The sequence below is a fragment of the Pelophylax lessonae genome, assembly GCF_965119305.1.
Source record: "Pelophylax lessonae genome assembly, chromosome: 9".
In the NCBI taxonomy this organism is placed as follows: domain Eukaryota; kingdom Metazoa; phylum Chordata; class Amphibia; order Anura; family Ranidae; genus Pelophylax; species Pelophylax lessonae.
In genome coordinates, this window is record NC_138776.1 from 62,601,881 (window position 1) to 62,628,272 (window position 26,392).

The window sequence follows — 26,392 nt, forward strand, 5'->3', positions numbered from 1 at the left end:
CAACACAAGGCAATAAAACAAAACGTTCCTAATTCCTCTCACTTGTCTAGTAAATACACCCACTCAGTAATACTGTATTTACTAGATAGTATTCTTCATTCACTGAATGCTTTTACTTGTTGCCTAGAAGTGCTTTTTAAAATATTGATGCTGTTGTCTGGAGTATTTTTGTCTTCAATGATTTTCAAGCCAACTTGGCAGTTTTCAAAGGCATCGTGTAGTCCAGTGTTCCTCAACATTATTTTATTATGCACGCCTTTGTAACATCAGATATTTGCTAAGTACCCCCTAAGTGCTAGTCACTTTATCTAAAGAACCCCCCACACTCTCTACATTTTTTTTGCCATATTTACTCAAGATTTGTGCAAATTTTTAAAGCAAAAATTAAATGCATCTGAGCAATACAAACTGAAAATGCTATTTCCTTTTTATTATTCAGAGCAAACTCAGCCATCCGTCCATGTCTAGAACAAGAATTAACAGGGGCATGGGCTGCAGGCCCCAAATAAGTCCATAGAAAAGTCCATTAGAAAGTCCATAGGGGAGGGAATATTATATGGTAGTGTAGCAAAGATAAAAAGTCCAAAGACGTAGGGCTGCCATCAGATGGGAATAAGCCAAGGTTCCAGTAGGCTGTAAACAAACAAAGGGAGAGGCGCCTCTAGTGTAGACACTAATACTTTAATGCACATTAGAACAAGATCGACTCACATGGAGTAGGTGTTGATGAGCATGACAAGTGAAGGACAGTCGAGTGAATCCCCTGGTCAGTATGTGGCCATACGCTGTGACGGCAGCCCCATACGAACTGCTCCTCGTTGGTCACCATAGGGTCGGCTGTACTATGGATAGAAATGCAAAGCAAGGCCTTGGAAAGCAGGAGGTCTGGTGGCATGGCTGGATGATGTCACTGGGGTGCGACGCATTTCAGAGCGTGCGTGCTGCGAGTAGTACTGCAGCCGCGCTCCTTCTTCGTAGCAGGATCCTCATGCTTTCCAAGCCTTGCTTTGGATTTCCATCCACCGTACAGCCAGCCCTACAGTGACCAACAAGGAGCAGTTCATACGGCGCTGCCGTCACAGCGAATGGCCACATACTGACCAAAGGATTCACTTGACTGTCCTTCACTTGTCATTCCCCTCAACACCTACTCCATGCGAGTGGATATTGTTCTATTGTGCATTAAAGTATTACAGTCTACACTTAGAGGCGCCTCTCAATTTGTTTGTTTATCCGTCCATGTCTTAATGCTTAATTTTGCTGAGAAATCACTTTTACACCCCCTAGCATTTCTAGCCAAGACCATCTTGATTAACGGCAGATGATTCATGTAGCATTTACTTCATGGAATCCATCTGCCCTTAGCTCAGGCATGCAGACAAGAATGCGGGATGTCATTAGCTGAGGAAGCCTCTTCTCCCCTCCTCTTGATGAAAGAAAAAAAATGCCCATGAAGACCCCTGGGATGTATGATATAATTTTGGCCTAGGCCAGAAACCAGGAAACAACTGAAGAAATGTATCGATTTACTAAATTTAGTAGCATAGGGATTAAAAATCATGTTGATTGTGAGAATTAGGTTCTGCTTAAAAAAAAAAAAGAAATCCCTTGTGCTTTAAATATTATCTGATTGCTTATATTTTTTTGTAAGCTTTCAAGCATATGCACAATGTTTTATACATTTCTAGAGCCCATGATTATTATAAAGGAAGATTACAGGTAAGATCAAGAAATTTTTACTTATCCTCACATGCCTATCAGCTGCTAAGAGCCACAAGTCTATGTAGTAGTAAATAGCAACAGCTTGTGTTCAGAAACCTAGCATAGATAGTTTTGGTTGGAGATTTAGCTTTAAAAGCACTGTTTGCTTTCATATTGCCTTCAGCATAATGTTACTGTATATGCACCATATTTGCGAAGACTGTGGAATAAATGTTTCAGATTCGCACATTTTTCAAAACTTGCCTATTAAAATCTATGGGAATCGTTTTATTATACACTATATTACCAAAATGTTTGGGACACCTGCCTTTACACACACATGAACTTTAATGGCAACCCAGTCTTAGTCGCTAGGATGCAATATTGAGTTGGCCCACCCTTTGCAGCTAAAACTGTAGCTGGCCAGCTAGAACCTGTGCTAGGTTGCTAATATGACCTACATGCATATACAGCTAGACCTGTTAATTAATACAGTGCATATGTTTATATGTGAGATACAAAAGCAGAGTTATTTACTGTGATTTCATGTTTGGATGTCACATAACAGTTGTATGTTGTGTTCACAGAAGCAAAAGGAAATTTGCCTGTAAGATTCATTTGTATGCATGTAAGGTAAGCTTAGACACAGCAGAATTTAAACCAGAAAGCACAGAGTTAAACTTTATTACCCATAAGGAGTTTGTGGCCAATCACAGCCAATCTCACACTCGGCAACAGTCTTGGCCAATCACAGCCAGCCTTACACCCATTTTTTCTCTGAAGCCTCATGCTTTCAGCCAACCTTCTCATTCTACTACAGAGCACTGAATAGACACACAGATCCACAGAGCAGTTTTATGGAAGCAAGTGGCCAAAAATAGGTAATTAACAGTTATACATGTTCCTATTGTTAGTAATGTGATTAGAGCTGTATACTGAACTAGTTATGTGTTCACTTGTAGTTCCACCAAACTCAAACACGAAATCAAACAAACAAACTATCAAACTTCAAAAGTTATATCAAATTCAAACTATCGAACAAACCCAAACAACTCTTAACAACTCAAAACCAAACCCAAGCAAACAAACTCAAACAGCAAACAGCAATAGAGAGAGAAATATATCCACCATTTGTTATACTGTATTCAGCACATGTTGTACATGGACTGTCTGCTGCAAAAGTGTCACTGTTATCTATGAAGAAAAGTTGAAGTTAATAAAGAAGATATCTTAAGCGTTTGGTGTGCTCTTTAAACCTACTGCTTTCCATAGAACGGTATTAGAGGAATTTATAGAGTAACAGACAGTCTGGTTAGACTGAAGTCAGAGAGATCCAATTCTTCTAATGCCACAGCGCATAAGGCACTTTGTAGTGCTACGCCTGCCACAAAAACAGCTTCAACTCTTTTGGGAAGGCTGTCCATAAGGTTTAGGAGTGTGTCTATGGGAATGTTTGACCATTCTTCCAGAAGCACATTTGTGAGGTCAAGCATTGATGTTGGACAAGAAGGCCTGGCTGCAATCTCTGCTGTAATTCATTCTAAAGGTGTTCTATTGGGTTGAGGTCAGGAGTCTGTGCAGGCCCGTCAAGTTCCACCATTCCAAACTCGCTCATCTGTATGGACCTTGCTTTTTGCACTGGTGCGCAGTCATGTTGGAACAGGAAGAGGCCGTCCCCAAACTTTTCCCACAGCATGGGAGCATTAAATTGTCCAAAATGTCTTGGTATGCTGACGCCTTAAGAGTTCCCTTCACTGGAACTAAGGGGCCAAGCCAAACCCCTGAAGAACAACCTCACACCATAATCCCCTCCACCAAATGATTTGGATCAGTGCACAAAGCAACAAAGCATAAAGACATAGATGAGTGAGTTTGGAGTGAAGGAACTTGACTGGCTTTCACAGAGTCCTGACCTCAACCTGATAGAACACCTTTGGGATGAATTAAAGGGGAGACTGCAAGCAAGGCCTTCTCGTCCACATCAGTGCCTGGCATCACAAATGTACTTCTGGAAGAATGGTCAAACATTCCTGTAGACACACTACTAAACCTTGTGGACAGCCTCCCTAGAAGAGTTAAAGCTTTTATAGCTGCAAAGGGTGGGCCAATTCAATATTGAACCCTATGGAATAAGACTGGGATGCCATTAAAGTTCATATGCATGTAAAGGCAGGCGTCCCAATACTTTTGATATACGGTGTATTTAAAAAAGCACCTTCACCAAGTAAAAACATATCCATCAGTCCTTTAATGGAAAAGATGCTTACAGTGGAATTCATCTGGTTTATCAAATAGTGAGTATAAACTCCAGGGAGGGTTTCCTCAGAGTTCCCGGCGCCATCATTGCCCATATATGGACTAATAGCAATTATGGTCTTGTAGTCATCAATTTCACAGGGAACGTGTCCACGAAGCTCTGAGTGTACCTAAAGCCTTTGCAGAGTGGGGATGCCTCTCACTTTACTCACATTGTGTTGATAATGGAAAAAGCTTCTGCACCTTGTTTTAAGGTTCCTGTACGAACGTAGATACTCTGGGGACATTTTTAGATGCTGGAAAAATTAGGGAGGTGGAATTTAAACTAAAAACAAAAAGGCTTTAGTGTTTGTGTGTTTTTATACCTGTTTTTTTCAATGAGCACAGCCTGGAATTTTGAGGGACAGGTTAAAATCTTTTATAGCTTACTTTAAATTTGACATCCGCCAGTCACATTTGTCAGGTACTATTTTCTATATCATAAATCGGGGAATTGCAATCAGTAAATGTGATCTGATGAAAAATGGACAACACTTTTGATGAAAAACTATGCAATGAGTATTTTTGTGCATTATTGCTAAAGACTAGCTGCTGTCTTGCTGCCTATTGCCCCCCCCCCCCCCCCCCAACAAGTGCCACATTCAGGCGGCACACATGATCAGAGAGGCTGTAACCAGCCACTGCTGTTCAGCAGTACATTAATTAATCTGGATCTTTTTACTCCTTATAATGTGGTGTATAATTCATATATGAGACCACCCCTTGTTGTGCTGTATGTTACGTAATGTGGACTCTATTTGCTGTTCTGTACATTATATATTCAAGAATACTTACCTATAGTCAAGACTTACTTACTAAGAATACTCTCCCTACCTTGTGCTATACATTAAATACTTTAGTCCTTGTGTTTCCCGCAGGTAACTGTTAGCTAAGAGTGCTAACTATTTCAATTATTAACATCCATAGTGACCACTGAGTTGCAGCAATGGTGTGATGCTGCAGCTGTCCCACGTCAGCTGTTAGCACGAATAATGAGTGATTGCATGACCACTGATTGCATGACCTCAGTTCTTGGTCTGTTTAAGCGCTGAACAGTGACTGTCAATCACTGCTCTCCCCTTTGTTCCTCGGAGGAGGGCGCAGCTGGCTCCGGCTCTCAAACAGGCAGCTGGATAGATCCCGACAATATTGTCTGGATCATTCCAGAACCCAGAGCAGCACTTCCCTGTCAGCTGATAGCAGGCAATAGCCCGCTGTCAGCTGACTCTGGGTCACAGGAGAACAAAAGTAAGTACACTCCTATGACCCACAAAGATGTATGGCCAAGAAAGCTTTAGCCATGCTTCTCTTTCAAATGCTGCATCAAGATCTTGCACATCTTTGAAATGGCACAGGTAGTTTAACACATTGAAGTCCAGATCAGCAAAGGTGTGCTACAACCCCTAAATCCCATGAGGATAGACAGGATGAGATCAAGACATCTGTGCCCGGACTCATGTAGTACTGAACGTCCAAAATCCAATGAAGAGAATAAAAATCCGGCACCAGGACATCTTGGCATTAAAAATGTATATCTTTATTTAATCCATCAAACCAGTCATAAGTCATAAAATTACTATGACTAAAGCCTATGTAGAAGGCTGAAACGCGTAAATTTTTAGGAATTATATTTTCTTTTTTATGGTTTGGTGGATTAAATAAAAAAATTAAAATAAACATTCCCTGGTGAATGATTTGGTAAGATTCTTACCTCAGCACTTGCAGTTTACAATGTTCAATGCTGTTGGCTCCCTCTCTCACACTCCTGCTTCCCTAAACTTCTGGTCTTTACAGTTGATCATGGACAGTGCAGTCTTTTAGATTGGAGGGGGAAGGAGGGGAGTGCCTTGCCATCCTATGCAACAGGGCTGTGTGTTTCTATTGATGCACAATGTAGGAAGATACAACTAGTCCCCAGCATGCAAGGGTGGCTCCATGGGATGCTGCAAGAGAAAGGTGCCTCCCTGAAGCAGAAACCCTGGGGCAGCAGTTATGGCACCAACTTAAACTGGAACACAGGCAAGGATTAAAAGATATAAAAAAAGCTGCATACTCAGTAAGTGATTAGATCAGCTAAGTGCTTGGGGTTTATTATAATTTTAAGGATTGCATTATTTCTAGGACCCCTTTGTCATATTTACGATTTCTCAAATCTACCATGTTTTAACAATTTGCTCTGTTATGGAATTTTTATCTTGCAAATATTAGATTTGCTTCTGAGACAGTATAATCGTTGTATGTTTTATGACAGAGCTGCGCTGCTGTCTCTCCCCTGCAGACACGTCTCTCCATGTGTTGCCAGTGTCCTTTGTTTTTTCTTTCCAACTCTTAGCCCCCGTTTACATTTGAGCGACTTGTCATGCATTTTGACAGGTCAAATCGCACGACAAGTCGAAGCCTATTACCAACAATCACTCTGTATAAATCGGTGCGACGCCCACTTTGAGGTGCCTTACCGATTTGAAAAAAGTAGTTCCTGCACCATCATAAAATTTGTGAAAAAAAGTATAAAAAAAAATACAGTAACCTAAATAAAATTCACAAGCCTGGGCATGGTGATATGGCAAATATACTCTTACGCTGAGATGGTGACCCTGGGCGTGCGAATGAAGGGATGTGCGATTGCAGCACTGTGGTACCCGGCATGATTGAGATTGTAAAATACAAAGGCGATTTTAGTGGTTTTATGATGTAAGTGCATTACTTTTAAAATAAAAGGTCACCTTAAGGTGTTTTACACTATTGGAGGCTCTGTCTTAGCTTTTATCCCTACATGTGGAGATTGATGTCACTATCTGGATGAAGGTTGGCGTTCTTTAAGGGGCTCTTCAATATAATACCAATAGCGAGATTGCCAGACACGAGAGTGCATGGCAATTACATCTGGTGAGCTTTATTCTTGTGCCCCATTCACACAGGGAGTCCGTTCAGATCCACCTGTCAGTTTTTATGGCAGATCTGAATGGGGCATCTCTATGGGGCATCGGACTAGATCTGTCAAAACCGGACAGATGGAAACCCTATTTTCCATCCATTTGGCGGATCGGGTCAGATGAGAATGGACAGACGGTCCGTTCCCATCCGATTCCCCCATAAAGAAGAATGGGGACCTGATAGCTGTGTCTCCGCACACAGCACGGAGACACAGCTGTCATCCGCCTGCTCAGCGGGGGGATTGGCGGATCGATTCCCCGCTGAGAAAAACGGAGTCCGCCTGATGGACACCGTGTGTGAAAGGGGCATGAATTTGGCACTTATCACTTTGGTGGTGGATACTTAGTGTGTAGCGGAGGTTTTTGACACCTACTTCATCACATTTATTTGAGCTTTTTTTCCTGCACTGGGTTGCATTATATTTTTTGTGGATATTTTACATTCATTATGGACACTGATTTTAAATTTTTTGGCATGAGGTTTGCATAGGATTTGAATAGTGTGGTACTATGAATTGTATGTTACTGTATTTTTTATATATATTTTTTCACCTATTTTATAAGATTACTTTGTTTAAGTAGCCGCATGAATTGTTTTTATATTCAAAAGCGCAGTGCGCACATGTATTATTAGTTCCTGCGCTACCTTTGCCGATTTTGAGTGCAACTTGAATAGACATCTGTACATCAAGTCGCACTGACATGCGGCTTTGAAATTGTGCAATTTTTTTAGATGAAGACTGCTAGAGTAAGGCAATCCTTGCACAGCCTGGTTCTGCTCACCCCATTGCAGGTGCAGTCCCTGTTTTTGTTAGACCTGTTTCACATGGCCTTCAGCTTGTATTAGAGCAGTGTGAACAGCAAACATTTAATAATCATTTTCAGAGATTTCAGCAAGCTTTGTTGACTTTTTAAAGCACACTTGTCTGCAGTTTGTAAATATAGAACACAAACTCTAATAAGAGTGCTGTTTGCCACTTTAAACAAGCTGCTAGCAGGATTCAGCACTACTTGAAGCTTGTTGAAAGTCTGCTAGCAGCTTGTTTAAATTGACAATGAGCACTTTCATTAAGATTTATGTATAACAGACGTGTGTGATAACGCCCAATAGGAGAGCGAAACGCGTCAACGCAATTTCCGGTTCCACGCCTGCTGTGACGTCATTTCCAGTAGCGGTGGAACGCACGCCGGAGCCAGAGGAGCCCGCTGCACACCTCGATCTTAGTGATCATCTATACTGATTTATGACTGTACACCGCCTGTTTTTACCTCAACAAATGTGAGTGCATTATCTTTATGTTCAATAAATACGAATTTTTAGCAGTATTACACTATTGGGAGTTTTTTCCTTCCACATATGGTCCTATCCTGGTGAGAGCCTATAGGAGGTCCCCAAGTGGTTCCATCTAGCCCTAAGGAGTATTGCCCGGATCATATGCCGGACTTTGCATGTGTGACCCTTACACTATACTGTCTAGGGGTCCATTTAGTCCGGTAAGTGCAACGTCCTGGGGGAGAGGAAAAGTCACCTTATCACCACACCATAGCAGCATGAATTTGCACATGATTTCCAGCACTTGAGCACCTTATTTCCGGTTTTCTGGTTGATACCTTTTACTGGCTACCTGCTGAAGCACTTTTGGAATATAATTTGGACTGTTTTTCTCTTGGAGCTTATTAATACATTGAGGTTCTATGGACTGTATTCTTCATGAATTCTGTATATTCACTTCACGGGGTGCATTATAGTGATTGAGTATGTTATTTGTTATTTGGGTGGATTTATTTATTTATTCACGCTAAGCACTTTAGGTGTTTATTAATCTATTGCCAATTAATATCAAATTTGCGCTGTTTCTTTGTATTACCAAAACCTTACGGAGGTCAATTGGTTAAAGACTTAGAGAAAGCTGCTCGAAGCTTGCTAAAAGTTTAACATAAAAGTTTGCTGTTTACATGACTCTTTTAGGCTCCATTAAAATATAAGCGTTTCGGATCGCGGGCAGAATTGCCGCGATTCTGCTCACAATCTCGAACCATTACAAGTTGCGGGACTCCCGTGCCATTCCCATGACTTGCAATGGCACCTCAAACGTGGCACGATTTTGCCGCGATTGTTGCCCTAGGATTCGCGGTAAAATCAGAATTGTGACGCCTGTCGCCCAAAATAAGTTCTTCTTTTGAGCGACAGGTGTCCGACTATTCTGTTTACGCGATTTTACCGCAATTCGTTGGGCGAAAATGGCGGCAAAATCGCACCACGTTTGGGGTGCCATTGCAAGTCATGGGAATCGCACGGGCGTCCCGCGACTTGCAATGGTCCGGGATCGCGGCAATTCTCCCCGAGATCCGAAACGCCTATATGTGAATGGAGCCTTATATAAGCTGCAGCCCATGTGAAATAGCTCAAAGTCCTAATATGAAATTGGAGTGCATACAGAAACCTGGGACTAGGATGACCACTTTCAAATCACAGGAAAGAAATAACAGGTTTTTCTTTTCCAAATTTGCTTTGGATATATCAAAAGAGCATTTAAAAATTACAGTTATCCTTTAATTGCTAGACTCTAGGGTCATCAGTCACTCTCTATATTTCTTAAGATAAATGCAGGAGGTTCAGGTGGATTAAAATTGTACAGTCTCTTATCACCCCGCTCCTGGAACTTGTTCCCTTTCACTTCCAGTTTAAATCTGTCAGTCTGATATGCCTTTACTTAAATATGGAAAAGGAACATCTCAGAACTTTTCTAGAAGTTTTGCTTGTAACCTTTTGTAATTTTCACGCTGACCTCTTCTTGCATTATCTCCGCAGCGGCACTTAGAAGCACCCAGAGGGGACAATTTTGTGGATTAAATGTAGATGAGTTTCATTATACAATTCAGGAATTGTAGCTTCCCTTTTCCCTTTTAACTTTCAGAAACATGCGGATTATGGAACAGTGGAGATCTCAGTGCACATGTTACAGATATTTGAAATCTCACCATCTTTTAAAAGGTTTCCTATAGTTATACTCACTGAATCATGCTAACCGATCTTACCGTGTGATGTCAAGGAATGCTTTGTACATTTTTTTTTTTTTATTTATATTAATCCTGTATTAAAGCGGAACTAAAGTCTTTAATCAAATACTGAAAGCAGGCAGACGTTTTAGAAAGGGCATGCAATGTCAATTCTGCAGTAATGTAAACCTACCTGCCTGCTCTCAGTCTTCTTTAGAATGTACACTAAGCTCCGCATACACAGGAGTGACATCATCCCATGACGACCAATGCAGACGGTTACATCCCAGAACCTGGTAGAAGATGCCATCAAGGGAACTCGTTTAGTTTTGCTTTAACAAAAGAAGAAATCTAAATGAAAATAGTTGATGCGCCTAACACTTCACCTCAATATTAAAGTGATTCTAAAGCCTTAAGGTTTTTTCCTTTAATGCCCCCCTTAAACTTACCTGAAACTGATCTCGATCCATCAATGTGCACGAGAGCAGCAGCTCTCACGGCTCTGTCCCTCCTCACTGGGCAGATTGAAAGCAGTGTGAGCCATTGGCTCCTAATCCTGTCAATCAAATCCTTTGATAAAAGGGCTGGGGCGATCCCTGCTGCTTTTTTCAATAGACGCAGACAGTGAGGCTCATAAGTGAGCCTGCACAAGTGCCCAATATAAAGTGACTTTCTATGGGGGCACCCAGCAGGGGGCTTGGGACCAAGAGCGCCAATGGGGGACCCAAGAAGAGGAGGATTGGGGCTGCTCTGTGCAAAACCATCACACAGAGCAGGTAAGTATGACATTTTTATTATTTTAATAAAAAAAAAAAAAAGAGGCATTAATAACACTTCATTAAGAGTTACTTCACCTTTACTGACTTTTGCCAAAAACATGACTGCTGAGGCGCATAGGCCCGGAAACAAAGTTAACATAATAACCCAACACCCCCTTGCCCCCTCCCCATATTAAAAAAAACACATACCACAATTAAGTTGGAAAGGGCAAGGCCACAGCTTTCATTTATTTTCCAATAACAAACCAGAACACGTCTAGACCAGTGCCAGTCGCAGTTGTACTGTGAGCACTCTTAGTCATTAACATAACTTCCAAAAAGGGGTAAGAGGATAGGATCTGTCCTTACCATCAGTATCTGACAGACAGCCTACCCCCAATTTACAAACAATGGTGTAACTCATTACCGGAACTTTAGCGCTGGCAAGGTCAAAACCGCCACGAAAGTTGTGACAGACCGACCGAACAACAGGGTTCAGCTCTTCACCGCGATTCTTCTCAAAAGGACCCAGAATTCTTTGGGAAGGTCCTCTTAACTGAGCTCAGGCCCATCCCTATACCCAGGGCTCCGTCCAATCCATTTGACCCATATATCCTCCTGCTTGATCCCAACTCCTGGCCATGCCCCCATCAGTCAAGGCTCTCTCTCCCTACACGGGTCAAGAGGCCTTCATTCCCAGCTCTTCTGCTGTCAAAATACACTGATCGAGAAACATTTTCCAACATTCCTGTTCAACAGAAGTCGATCTAAAAATCGACTTCTTTTGAACAAGGACGGCTGTACATGGATTGAAAATCAGCCGGTTCCTGCTAAATCACCCCACTTTAGTTCCATCTTTGACCAGCTTTATACTTAAACATTGCTTAGTGTGCATGCATGTTACATAAAGAATATCTGATAGTACATTTTAACCACCTCCCGCCCATTGTATAGTCAATTGACAGCGGGGGGGATGTACTCTCGTTCTGGGAAAACATCATATTATGTCTCCCCAGTCTAACCGCTCTTGCGTGCCCCTGATTGCGGGTGCCCTGGTACACGGTGCGACCCCAATTATTATTGTTGTTATTATACAGGATTTACAGTGGATACGGAAAGTATTCAGACCCCCTTAAATTTTTCACTCTTTGTTATATTGCAGCCATTTGCTAAAATCATTTAAGTTCATTCTTCTTCCTCATGAATGTACACATAGCACCCCATGCTGACAGAAAAACACAGAATTGTTGACATTGTTGCAGATTTATTAAAAAAGAAAAACTGAAATATCACATGGTCCTAAGTATTCAGACCCTTTGCTGTGACACTCATATATTTAACTCAGGTGCTTTCCATTTCTTCTGATCATCCTTGAGATGGTTCTACACCTTCATTTGAGTCCAGCTGTGTTTGATTATACTGATTGGACTTGATTAGGAAAGCCACACACCTGTCTATATAAGACCTTCCAGATCACAATGCATGTCAGAGCAAATGAGAATCATGAGGTCAAAGGAACTGCCTGAAGAGCTCAGAGACAGAATTGTGGCAAGGCACAGATCTGGCCAAGGTTACAAAAAGATTTCTGCTGCACTTAAGGTTCCTAAGAGCACAGTGGCCTCCATAATCCTCAAATGGAAGACGTTTGGGACGACCAGAACCCTTCCTAGAGCTGGCCGTCCGGCCAAACTGAGCTATCGGGGGAGAAGAGCCTTGGTGAGAGAGGTAAAGAAGAACCCAAAGATCACTGTGGCTGAGCTCCAGAGATGCAGTCAGGAGATGGGAGAAAGTTGTAGAAAGTCAACCATCACTGCAGCCCTCCACCAGTCGGGGCTTTATGGCAGAGTGGCCCGACGAAAGCCTCTCCTCAGTGTAAGACACATGAAAGCCCCCATGGAGTTTGCTAAAAAACACCTGAAGGACTCCAAGATGGTGAGAAATAAGATTCTCTGGTCTGATGAGACCAAAATAGAACTTTTTGGCCTTAATTCTAAGCGGTATATGTGGAGAAAACCAGGCACTGCTCATCACCTGTCCAATACAGTCCCAACAGTGAAGCATGGTGGTGGCAGCATCATGCTGTGGGGGTGTTTTTCAGCTGCAGGGACAGGACGACTGGTTGCAATCGAGGGAAAGATGAATACGGCCAAGTACAGGGATATCCTGGACAAAAAACCTTCTCCAGAGTGCTCTGGACCTCAGACTGGGCCGAAGGTTTACCTTCCAACAAGACAATGACCGTAAGCACACAGCTAAAATAACCAAGGAGTGGCTTCACAACAACTCCGTGACTGTTCTTGAATGGCCCAGACAGAGCCCTGACTTAAACCCAATTGAGCATCTCTGGAGAGACCTAAAAATGGCTGTCCACCAACGTTTACCATCCAACCTGACAGAACTGGAGAGGATCTGCAAGGAGGAATGGCAGAGTTTCCCCAAATCCAGGTGTGAAAGACTTGTTGCATCTTTCCCAAAAAGACTCCTGGCTGTATTAGATCAAAAGGGGGCTTCTACTAAATACTGAGCAAAGGGTCTGAATACTTAGGACCATGTGATATTTCAGTTTTTCTTTTTTAATTAATCTGCAACAATGTCAACAATTCTGTGTTTTTCTGTCAGTATGGGGTGCTATGTGTACATTCATGAGGAAGAAGAATGAACTTAAATGATTTTAGCAAATGGCTGCAATATAACAAAGAGTGAAAAATTTAAGGGGGTCTGAATACTTTCCGTACCCACTGTATGTGTACATTCATGAGGAAGAAGAATGAACTTAAATGATTTTAGCAAATGGCTGCAATATAACAAAGAGTGAAAAATTTAAGGGGGTCTGAATACTTTCCGTACCCACTGTATATAGCGCCAACAGTTTGCACAGCGCTTTACAATTATTAATATTATACAGGATTTATATAGCGCCAACAGTTTGCGCAGCGCTTTACAATTATTATTATTATTATTATACAGGATTTATATAGTGCCAACTATATAGCAAAAAAAATAAAAAAACTTGGTGATTTAATGCCATCAAAACAAAACTTTATTTGTGTGCAAAAAAGGAAAAAAAATAATTTGGGTACAGCGTTGCATGACCGCACAATTGTCATTCAAAGTGTGACAGCACTGAAAGTTGAAAATTGGCCTGTGCAAGAAGGGGGGGGGGGGGGAGTGCCCTGTGCCCTGTGCCCTGTATTAAAATGGTTAAAAAAGTAACTCCAGTCTACCCCTAAAAAATTAAAAAGTCAGCAGCTACAATTACTGTAGCAGCTGACTTTTAATATATAAGCACCTACCTGTCCAGAGATCCAGCACTGTTCTCACTCAAGCTGATTCTTTATTGGGTTACAGGTCCTTGCGGCTTCACAGACGGCGCATGTGCGAGCTGCGCTGCGCTTTGTGAATGGCCCTGCAGTCTTTTTGGACCTGTGACGTGCCCCAGAAGGCTGTAGGTGAAGGAGGGGTGGGGGCGTGGTGATACGACCGGAAGTGGGAGCGGGTACCTGTCAAAACCCAGTATCCCCTCCCACCCCCCAAAAAAAGTGTCAATCGTTAAGAAGAAGGGCGGGAGGAGGCAAACAAGCAGAACTTTCCCTTTTAGGGGAAGTTCTACTTTAACTGCTTGCCGACCGCCGCAAGTAGATTTACTGCGGCGGTCAGCCCCTGCCAGGCAGAGTGACGTTAATTAACGTCACTAGCCTGGGAGGGTCTGGGGAGCGAGCGCGCGCCCGCGGAGGCGCGCTCCCGCTCCCGCGCGGTCACGCACCCCCCCGCGCGTGTGACCAGCGGACCCGATGTCCGCCGGCCACTCGGCGATCGTCGGGGGAAGAGGGAGAATGTCAGGCAGCTTGTGTAAACAAGCTGCCTGTCATTCTCATCGCTGTAAAGACACTGATTACTCGGATCTAGTATGTAGATCCGTTGATCAGTGTCCTTACAGCTAGAGCCACAGCCAATCACAGTAAGAATCACGCCCCTAGGGACACACACAGCCCCTCCCTCCCAAATAAAGTTAACCCCTTCACTGCCAGTGTATTTTTACAGTAACAGTGCATATGTATAGCACTGATTACTGTAGAAATGTCACTGGTAACCCCAAAAGTGTCAAAAATGTCAGTCAAGGTTCCGATCTGTCCGCCGCAATGTCGCAGTACCGCAAAAAAAATCGCAGATCGCCGCCATTACGCGTTAAAAAAAAAAACAACAAAAATGACAAAAATCTTTCCCTTTGTTAGTAAACGCGATAACTTTTGCGCAAACCAATCAAAATACGCTTTTTGCGATTTTTTTTACCAAACATAGGTAGGATAAAACAAATTGGCCAAAAATGTTAAAAAATTTTGATTTTTACATTTTTTTTTTGGGGAATTTCATATAAAAAAATGTGAAAAATATTGCTATTTTTGCAAAATTGTCGCTATTTTTTTGTTTATAGCGCGTGATCAAAAAATCGCACAGGTGATCAAATACCACCAAAAGAAAGCTCTGTTTGTGGGAAAAAAAGGACATCAAATTCGTTTAGGTACAGCATCGCACGACCGCGCAATTGTCCGTTAAAGTCACGCAGTGCCGAATCGCAAAATACCCCCTGGTCTTTTAGCAGGAAAATCCTCCGGGGCTTAAGTGGTTAAGAGGGATAACAAATTAGGCAGCCAAAGGATTTAGCAGTTGCATGCTATAACAACAAATAAACCTGAAAAACAAAAACAGTCTAAGTCTATACATTTTTCTCTCGTGGTTTGAGAACGTTCCAGTCCTTAGCCATTTCCAAGTAGTGTCACAGCCTCCTTCAATGACAGCGATTTTCCTGCTGACTTGCTGAAGAATTTGTACCGATTTCAAATCCTTTTTCTTTTTGTACTGCCAAGCCTCTTGGTTGGGAGAGAATCATTGCAGTGACTTTGCTAATTAACCTTTATAACCAGTTTTAGTGGCCTCTGAAATCTAAATTTTACAGCATGCCTCTTGTTTGTAAGTGGTAGACCATTTCTTTTTGTATGTTTCACCCTGTTTTACCCATCACGCTTATGTTATTTTATGTCTTCAGTACATAAAGCTATAAAATAAGTTGCACAGTATGCCTACGACTTTTACATACCATAGGTAACCAGCCTGTGTTTTTTTTTTTTTTTATATATTCTTGCGTACCAAACATAATATATTCAGGTTGCATACTGCTCTGTTATTCTCTACTGGCCCAGATACTAAGTAGTTGCTATGGGTGACCTGTATGATTCCTGAACAAAGCAGACACTACAATTACTCTAACCTGTTTTTCACCTGCCAGCTATGAAAGGTGCAGTTGACAGCAGCCACTGCAGAGAAGGGCCACAGGCATGGAAAATCTAAAAACTATTTTGTTATCCTCTTGCTATAAAAACTGCAGGTATAGAGAGATTTAATATGGACAGAAAACTTCCTGAGGTCAATTCATTCTTATTTTAAGAAATAAGTGAAAGAAAAACAATACAATATTAGAAGAACAGAAATAAGTTACTCATCTTACATCTGGCTTCTGACTGCCTCCGGTATGCAGGAAACATAGAAACATAGAAACATAGAATGTGTCGGCAGATAAGAACCATTTGGCCCATCTAGTCTTCCCAATATATCTGAATCCTATGAATAGTCCCTGGCCCTATCTTATATGAAGGATAGCCTTATGCCTATCCCATGCATGCTTAAACTCCTTCACTGTATTTGCAGCTACCACTTCTGCAGGAAGGTTATTCCATGCATCCACTACTCTCTCAGTAAAGTAATACTTCCTCATATTACTTTTAAACCTTTGCCCCTCTAATTTAAAACTGTGTCCTCTTGTGGTAGTTTTTCTTCTTTTAAATATGCTCTCCTCCTTTACCGAGTTGATCCCCTTTATGTATTTAAAAGTTTCTATCATATCCCCTCTGTCTCTTCTTTCTTCCAAGCTATACATGTTAAGGTCCTTTATCCTTTCCTGGTAAGTTTTTTCCTGCAATCCATGTACTAGTTTAGTAGCTCTTCTCTGAACTCTCTCTAGAGTATCTATATCCTTCTGGAGATATGGCCTCCAGTACTGCGCACAATACTCCAAGTGAGGTCTCACCAGTGTTCTGTACAGCGGCATAAGCACTTCTCTCTTTCTACTGCTTATACCTCTCCCTATACATCCAAGCATTCTGCTGGCATTTCGTGCTGCTCTATTACATTGTCTTCCCACCTTTAAGTCTTCTGAAATAATTACTCCTAAATCCCTTTCCTCAGATACTGAGGTCAGGACTGTGTCAAATATTCTATATTCTGCCCTTGGGTTTTTACGTCCCAGGTGCATTATCTTGCACTTATCCACATTAAATTTCAGTTGCCAGAGTTCTGACCATTCTTCTAGTTTTCCTAAATCCTTTTCCATTTGGCGTTTCCCTCCAGGAACATCAACCCTGTTACATATCTTTGTGTCATCAGCAAAAAGACAAACCTTACCATCGAGGCCTTTTGCAATATCACTTATGAAGATATTAAACAAAATTGGTCCCAGTACAGATCCCTGAGGTACCCCACTGGTAACATGACCTTGTTCTGAATGTTCTCCATTGACTACAACCCTCTGTTGTCTGTCACTCAGCCACTGCCTAATCCACTCAACAATATGGGAGTCCATGCTCAATGACTGCAGTTTATTGATAAGTCTTCTATGTGGGACAGTGTCAAAAGCCTTACTAAAATCTAGATATGCAATGTCTACTGCACCTCCACCATCTATTATTTTAGTCACCCAGTCAAAAAAATCTATAAGATTTGTTTGACATGATCTCCCTGAAGTAAACCCATGTTGTTTTTCATCTTGCAATCCATAGGATTTAAGATGTTCCACAATCCTATCCTTTAATAGGGTTTCCATTAATTTGCCTACTATTGATGTCAGACTCACTGGTCTATAGTTGCTCGATTCCTCCCTACTACCTTTCTTGTGAATGGGCACGACATTTGCCAATTTCCAATCTTCCGGGACGACTCCTGTTACTAATGATTGGTTAAATAGATCTGTTAATGGTTTTGCCAGCTCACCACTAAGCTCTTTCAATAATCTTGGGTGTATCTCATCAGAACCCTGTGACTTATTTGTCTTCACTTTAGACAGCAATCTTAGAACGTCTTCCTCTGTAAAGACACATGCATCAAATGATTCATTAGTCATCCTTTCAAGTGGAGGTCCTTCTCCTTCTTTTTCTTCTGTAAAAACTGAACAGAAGTATTCATTAAGGCAGTCGGCTAGCCCTTTATTCTCTTCTACATACCTTCCGTCCTTTGTTTTTAATTTAGTTATTCCTTGTTTTAATTTCCTTTTTTCATTTATATATCTGAAGAATGTCTTATCCCCCTTTTTCATAGACTGAGCTAGTTTTTCTTCTGCCTGCGCTTTAGAAGTTCTTATAACTTGCTTGGCCTCTTTCTGCCTAATCTTGTAGATTTCCTTATCTTCATTGCTCTGGGTTTTTTTATAATTACAAAATGCTAGCTTTTTATTTTTAATGATTTGGGCCACTTCTGCTGAGTACCACAGTGGTCTCTTCCTTTTTTTGCTTTTACTGACAGGTCTAATGCAATTTTCTGTTGCCTTCAATAATGCACCTTTTAAGTAGTCCCATTTCTCCTGGACTCCATGTAATCCGTACCAGTCTGATAAGGACTCATTTATGACTAATTTCATTTTTGAAAAGTCTGTTTTTCTAAAATCTAAAACTTTTGTTTTTGTGTGGTGTGACTCTTTCACAGTTCTTATATTAAACCACACTGACTGGTGATCACTAGATCCCAAGGTTTCGCCTACAATGACATCATATACCGAATCCCCATTTGTGAATACCAAATCCAAAATGGCCTCCCTCCGGGTTAGCTCCTCAACCACTTGTTGCAGAGACAACCCCAGTAGGGAATTTAGAATATCTGTACTCCTGGTAGAACTTGCTATTTTGGTTTTCCAGTTTATATCTGGAAGATTGAAATCTCCCATAATGATAACTTCTCCTTTCATTGTCATTTTAGCTATTTCTTCAACTAGTAGATCATCTAGTTCTTTAACTTGACCAGGTGGTCTATATATCACACCTACACGAGTTACTGCATGATTAGCAAACTGCAACGTAACCCAAACTGACTCTATGTTGGCCTCACCAACTTGTATTAGGTTAGATTTAATGCTATCTTTCACATACAGGGCCACTCCTCCTCCTTTCTTGCCTTCTCTGTCTCTTCTGTATAAAGAGTACCCTGGTATGGTTATGTCCCAGTCATTTCTTTCATTAAACCATGTCTCCATAACAGCCACTAAATCTACATTCTCAGATGCCATTATTGACCCAAGTTCATTGATTTTTTTTACCTAAACTGCGAGCATTTGTAGACAGGACTCTGAGCTTATCATTTCTTAACCTCTGTGCTTCTGACCTGTTCTGGCATTGTTTCGGGGGGCAATTGGACTCTTCCCTAGATCCTGGCAGAGATGTATAGTAACTAAGTAGAACTACTTCACTACTGTACTTAAGTACCGAAAGGCGGTATCTGTACTTTCCTAGAGTAGAATTTTTTTCTCCTACTTCCACTTTTACTTCACTACATTTTTTCGATGATATCAATACTTCTACTCCAAAATTTTTTTATTTTTGTGCTGCATAGTTACTTGTTACTATTATAAAAATTACCACTGCCAGAACAGTAGATGGCAGGTTTCATGAAGCTCAAAACGTGTATTATCAGCGCATTCGAAAATAAATGCTACTGTATGTATAAATAAAAGCTGCATTTGAAATAATAAAAAACAGTATGATGTTCAAACTTTTGACTTCTTTCTTTAATAACTACATAACACAGTACTTGTACTTTTACTTTCAGTACTTGAGTAGCATTTTTTTTTTTCAAAACTACTGGTACTTTTACTTTCAGTACTTGAGTAGCAAAATTTTAAAAAAAAACTACTTGCAATACTTAAGTACAAAAAATGTTGAATACTTTAGTACTTCTACTCAAGTCACTTTTTGATCGAGCACTTCCACTTCTACTAAAGTCACTTTTTGATCGAGCACTTGTACTTTTACTCAAGTATGGGTTTCGAGTACTTAATACAACTCTGGATCCTGCCCCTCGTGCCCCTGCCAGGGGTATGTTATGCTTTGTTTTGTTTTTTCCCCATTTCCATGATGCTTTAGGTCCTCTTCATTTTTTGGTTCTCTAGTGGTGGGCAGTCCTGGATGGCACAGAGAGAGACTCTATGGTTTTGACATCAGCACCAACCTGTGCCTCAGTACACTGTGAGTGCAGGACACTATGCCTAGGGGGCAGGGCCATGACAAGAACTTCTTTTGTGTGACAGGAGTCCCAAAATCGAGTTTGCGTGATTTCACTGCGATTCGTCGGGCGACAATTGTGGCAAATTCGCTCCGCATTTGCGGTGCCTTTTGGATGTGACAGAATCCCTCGGGCGCCCCACGATTTTCCGTGACTCATGATCGCGGGCAGATCCAGAACGCCAAGATGTGAACAGAGCCTTAGTGTTTCTTCATTATTTTGAGTTGAGTGACACTGGGTGTCATTCAACATGGAAGACAGAAAATCTTGTGCTGAGGAAGAGGCAATTCAGGGGACAGCTCCGATCTAAAGATGATTATTGCAGCTAGAGATGCTTCTTTTTTTTTTTTTTAAATCTCTAGGGAAAGTTTTTTTAAAATGAGCTCAGAGTTATGGCTAAATATATTAGCCCCAGTAAAATGTATAATGACAGGGGGACCAGATATGATGTTTGTTATTTGAATGGAACAGTGGAGTCTCAGGTAGTGTAGCAGTGTTCTATCTGATTACAGCATTTACACAACAGCTGTTCATTACTTCCACATTCTGAATAATGTGTTTTCATTATATCACATTGTCCCTTTTTTCATACTTTTGAGGAATTAAAATCTCAAAGGGAATCTTGGCGAATCATTTTTTTTTTTTTGGGCTACAGAATATTTATTATTTTAATCACATTCTAGCATATCAATGTGCATAACAAACATTTTGATTGGTGGGGGCAGTTGAAACCTATCAAGATTCCGAACTTGTGCTTTAGCATAATGGGTGTAAACCGTGTCATGTGAATATGTGATAGTCTCTTTGCATTGGAATATGAACATGTGATAGCAATATATCATAGCCTTCCCTGTCTCTTCTCCATCCACTTCTACTCCACAGAGGAATCCTGTCCACGGTCCTGTTTTATGGGAAACGGTTTCTCATTTATGATGCTGTATTTCTTTCTTTTGTAGAAGGATCATTAAAAATGTTCCTTTCAAAGCTGGAACTGTATAGTTCAGTTCTCAGAAATAGCAGCAAGACTAGTACCAGATTGTCTGCACTGCTAACGTGCAAATATTGATAAACTGGCTCACATATTTTTTTTTCTTTAAAGAGACCCTGTCAACCAGACTCTTTATTTTAGCAAAGAAAAAAATCTTCCTATAAGATTATGTGTGTGTATTTTATACATGGTATTTACCTATTAAAGTGGTTCTGAAGGCTGAAGGTTTTCTACCTTCATGCATTCTATGCATGAAGGTTATATAACCTCCTGTGTGCAGCAGCCTCCCCTGCCCTCCCCCAATACTTACCTGAGCCCATTTACAATCCAGCAATGGGCATGAGAATCTCGGCTCTCTGGGGACTCTCCCTTCTCATTGGCTGAGACAGCAGTGGGAGCCATTGGCTCCCACTGCTGTCAATCACAGCCAGTGAGCCAATGAGAAGAGAGAGGGGCAGGACCAAGCCGCGGTCTTTTTTACATAGTTAGTCTGGTTGAAAAAAGGAAGAAGTCTATCTAGTTCAACCAATAAAAGGGAAAAAAATATATGCAATCCTATACCCACAGTTGATACAGAGGAAGGCAAAAAAAACCCCCATCAATGCATGATCCATTTTGCTCCAGAAGGGTAATAAATTCCTTCTTGATCCCCCAAGAGGCAAAGGCAATTGGATATTCCTTGAATCAACTTTACCTATAAATGCCCAGGCCTTTTTTAAAGCAGTCTACTGAGCTGGACAGAACCAGCGCTTCAGGGAGTCTATTCCACATTTTCACTGCTCTCACTGTAAAGAAACCTTTCTGTTTTTGGAGATTAATCTCCAAGGCATATCTTGTTTCTGTTACATTGCAGGTCAGTGACCAGGCCTGAATCTAGTAGTTCTCCCCCCAATTTGTGCCTGTTTGCCCCATGTTGACATTGTGTCCACAGTAGAATTTGAAGAGTAGAGTATGACTGGCCAGAGAGGGATTACTTTGACACAGTTGGCCAGCTAATACATATATTGCAATATGTGTAAACTGAAATCCTGATTTTTTTTTTTTTTTTTTTACTGCAGTTTGCTAGAAAGGGTATACAGTATAGCAGCAGGCAGAGGATTAAGCCCCCGTTCACACTGGGGCGACCTGGTCGCCTGACAGGTCGCCGTAGGTCGCCCGCCATACAGAAGCTATGGACCCGTTCTAATAGGAGCGACACAAGTCGCGCCGACTTAGAAAAAGGGTCCGGAGCTTCTTTGGGGCGTCCCGGAGCGACCTGCATAGACTTCAATGTTATGAAGTCCGTGCCGGCCGCTCCGAGGTCGTGGGGCAAGCAGCGCGTCCGCGACCTGTGAGGTCGCCCGGCGAAGTAGCGTCGCCCCAGTGTGAACAGGGGCTTATTCAGAATTTCTAGTTTATTGTTTATTGTTTTCTCTTTGAATGATACTCATTGCATTACTGACAAGTTTGCAGTCATGGGAGATTGTTATATACTTGATCTGCTTTCTGCATTAGTTGTGATGTCAGCAGGACATGATGGAGTGTTAAGCCTGGTACACACCACTATTTATTTATTTTTTCGTTCAACCCAGTGGGAGCGCTGATCGGGAGTCAGTCGGCTGCTGGTTTTCCAGCATGCACGTCTGACAAATGACGGCCGAACAGCCAGCTTCTGTTGGACCGGCTGCCATACACACAGGCTGAATGTCGGCCTGTTTTTATTGAACCAGCTGATGTTGCCTGACATTCAGCCCATGTGTACGAGTCTTATATTTTGCTACTTTGCAGATTAAATCTGAGAAGCATCTGTATTTGGTCAGCTTTACTATTATTCCTACTCATGAGCCTGATGCCTTGAAATCAGCTGTTCATCAGATTGTGAACAACACAATTACTAACAGACAATTGGGGTCATATGCATACCTGTGATCCTCAGATTCTGCAGGTTGAATTGAATTAAATTATGGGGCATGTCCAAATTTTTTTTTTTTTTTTTTCATTCAACACAGCGGGTTGAACGAAAAAAAACTCAGTTAAGATCGAAGCCACTGTACTAACAATCCAATTTATTATAGCAGTCTCCCCAGCTGTTCTATTGTGTTCTGACAGGGGGACGGCCCACCCACCAAAACACTCCGGTCAGCACTCTTAGGCAATGGCTGAGAGCGCTGATCGGGAGCCTGTTGGCTGACTGTTTCCGGTCATGAGCCGTCGGACCAGCTGCCATACACACAAGCCGAATGTTGGTTGAATGTCGGCTCAGATCAGAGCCACTGTACTAACAATTCTATGTTAGTACAGTGATCTCCCCTGCTGTTATATTGTGTTTTGACACAAGGACATCCTCAAATCCTGAGACCATAGATAATAGATGAAAGTAGCTATCAGACATTGTTGCATGCCTGCTGGAACTCTTTTAAGTGTCATTGCTGTCTGGCTGGCCACTCGACAAGCAGTGCCATTTTTAAAGTTCCTGGCTTTGGATATTTCAGTTAAGTTCCAATTTCTGTGAAATCTGCAACAAAGCTGAAAACACACCACCTCAAACTCTTCTGCTATCCCCTAAGATTTGTAAACTCCTTGACCATGTGGACATATGAGCAGACTTTACAGTGTCCGCATTAAAAAGATCCCTTCGGTTCATCAGCTTGTTTAACTTTGAATGGCCAGTACTTGCTGAAGGAGAACGCTCTGTATCGGGATCTAAATATTCTGTGACCAACAGTATTTTGGAATAAGTCCTTTGGCTGCATTTAAAAAATTATACTGAGGTGACCATTACAGCCTAAACTGTTGTCTTTGAAGGAACATCTTGGGGAATACCCTGGCCAGGTTATTTTGCCACAGGCTCTGCTGAGTGCTGACCTCTTTTTGATTAGAGGGTCCTATGAAGTCGGTAAGCCTGCACTCTTTATTAAGGTGGTGGTGTCACGGCTTGGAGGCTGTAATGGTGGTGATGGAGGTTCACTATTTCTGAACATTTATGAAGAGAATGTAACATTGCCCTTTGACTTTGTACAAGTTTTTTTTTCTCCATTTTTTTCAGACTTTGTTATGTATAGCTATCCCTAAATAGGGAAAATTTGGATGGACTTTCCCATTAACTTTTTGAAAATTATTGTTTTGTAGCGCAGCTCTTTTTGACATTTTATTTGAATTTTTTCCGTGTTAAGTATCTCACAATAGAGCCGCTGCTTATATCACTGATTCATTGTGGATTGTACTTTGTCTAAGCGCAGTTTCAGTTTTCTAAATACAGGGGGGTGCCCCCCCCCACCAGAACACTCCGGTCAGCACTCTCTGTCATTGGCAGAGGGCGCTGATCGGGAGACGGTAAGCTGCTGGTTTCTCCAGCATGCACGTCAGACAGAAGCTGGCCGCATGGCCGGCTTCTGTCAGACTGGCTGCCATACACACAGGCCGAATGTCACCCGGTTTTTATTAAACTGGCCGATGTTGCCCTACATTTTGGTCTGTGTGTACTAGGCTTTAGTGGCATGGTTTATTAGTAGCATACAATGCAGTAAAATGACAGTAATATGGTCCCAAGAACAAACAACCCTGACCTGTATTTACTCTTACATGGATGCCACCATATTCGTTTACCAAGAGTAGTTGATGTTTCCAGCAGAGGTAGTGGTGAATTAGTCAACCGTAAGTAGATTCAAAGATGATTGGGGCAAACCTAGATCTATAATAGGACAAATAAAAGATTTAAAAAAAAAAAAAAGTCTCAAACTCAATGGACCACCTGGTCTTTTGTCTGCCATCCCTCTTATAGGTTTACATAGATTATGAGGTTTAAAAAAACACACAGATTCATCTAGTTCAGTCTGTGTGTTTATCTGTGTGATTTTTTATTCTCTAACAATTCCCATGGCCCTGTCCTGAGAAAGTTAACTCAAGAACCTCAAAAGATTTTAAAGTTGTCATAAAAACTTGTGGGCAATAAACCACTTGCCGACCAGCCCTTGTAGTTTACGGCTCTGTCCCACGAAACGACGTACCTGTACATTGCTTCGTGGGACTGCTAGTGAGGGCGCGCGCCCTGATTGGTTAACTGGGGGAGCCAATCAGTGGGTCCGGCGGCTGCGATGTCCGCCGGGTACCAACGATCGCTCCCTGTGGAGACAGAACATTGTAAACACGGCAGACCGCTATTCTCTCAGTAATGGACACAGGGATCCTGTGTTCCTCCTATTTATGAACACAGGTCTCTTTGTTCATTCAGCAAGCCTATCCCCCACATAGTTAGAAAGCACCCTCTAGGGACACGTTTAACCCTTTGATCGCCCCTGGTGTTAACCCTTTCCCTGCCATTGTCATTAGTACAGTAACAGTGCATATTCTTAGCACTGATTACTGTAGTAATGTCACTGGTGCCCCCAAAAGTGTCAAAAATGTCAGTTAGGTGTCCGATCTGTCAGCCGCAATGTCGCAGTCCCGCTAAAAATCACTAATCGCCGCCATTACTAGTAAAAAAAAATAAAAATAAAAATGACATAAATCTTTCCCCTAGTTTGTAGATGCGATAACTTTTGTGCAAAAACCTATCAATATACACCTATTGGGATTTTTTTTTTACCAAAAATATGTAACAGAATACATATTGGCCTAAAATGATGAAAAAATTAGATGTTTACATTTTTTTATTGGGAATTTTCTAAAGCAGAAAGTAAAAAAATATTGTTTTTGTTTTCAGAATTGTCGCTATTTTTTTGTTTATAGCACAAAAAATAAAAATCGCACAGGTAATCAAATACCACCAAAAGAAAGCTCTATTTGTGAGAAAAAAAGGACATACATTTCATTTGGGTACACCATCGCACGACCCCGCAATTCTCAGTTAAAGTAACGCAGTGCCATATCACAAAAAATGGCCTGGTTATTAAGAGGGTAAAACCTCCGGTCCAAAAGTGGTTAAACAGGTTGAAAAATAGGTGGGCAACAAACTAGCAATATGTGGCCCAAAAAGGTCAGCCTTTGTTTTACTTAGCTCATACGGTCAACTTGCTTAATATTTGCACACATACACAGTGAGACAGTCTGAAAAAGTTGATATTGACCATAATAAATGATCTTTGATTTTTGGGTATGCATACCTCTTTTTTCATTAAAAAAATGTTTTTTTTCCTGTTTATTTTATGCATCCTTTATGTTTTTATTGTGCTGCATCTTCCATTCCAGGCACGTGAAAGTTGATGTTCCTGATAAGCTGGGCTTCACTCCCCTTATGGTGGCTGCACAGAAAGGATATCTCAGGTAGAGTTTTTTGTTTTATTACATTCTGCCCTTACATTCATAGAGTTATCCAGATCAATGTGTGGGCGCAGTATACAGTGCATCCGGAAAATATTTACAGCGCTTCACTTTTTCCACATTTTGTTATGTTACAGCCTAAAGCGACACGACTCGGGGGC

At 41.5% G+C, this 26,392-nt stretch overlaps 1 protein-coding gene across 2 annotated transcripts in view; it reads left to right on the forward strand.

Moving 5' to 3' along the window:
- Nucleotides 1–26,392, forward strand: part of FANK1 (fibronectin type III and ankyrin repeat domains 1) — a 255,721-nt gene that overhangs the window by 186,786 nt on the left and 42,543 nt on the right. Inside the window, exon 5 of one of the 2 annotated variants that reach the window (XM_082269378.1) lies at nt 26,160–26,234. The exons of the other annotated variant lie outside the window; for it this stretch is intronic. Within the exon in view, the coding sequence (XP_082125504.1) occupies nt 26,160–26,234 (75 nt within the window). The remainder of the gene's footprint in view (nt 1–26,159; nt 26,235–26,392) is intronic. 2 annotated transcript variants of the gene reach the window in all.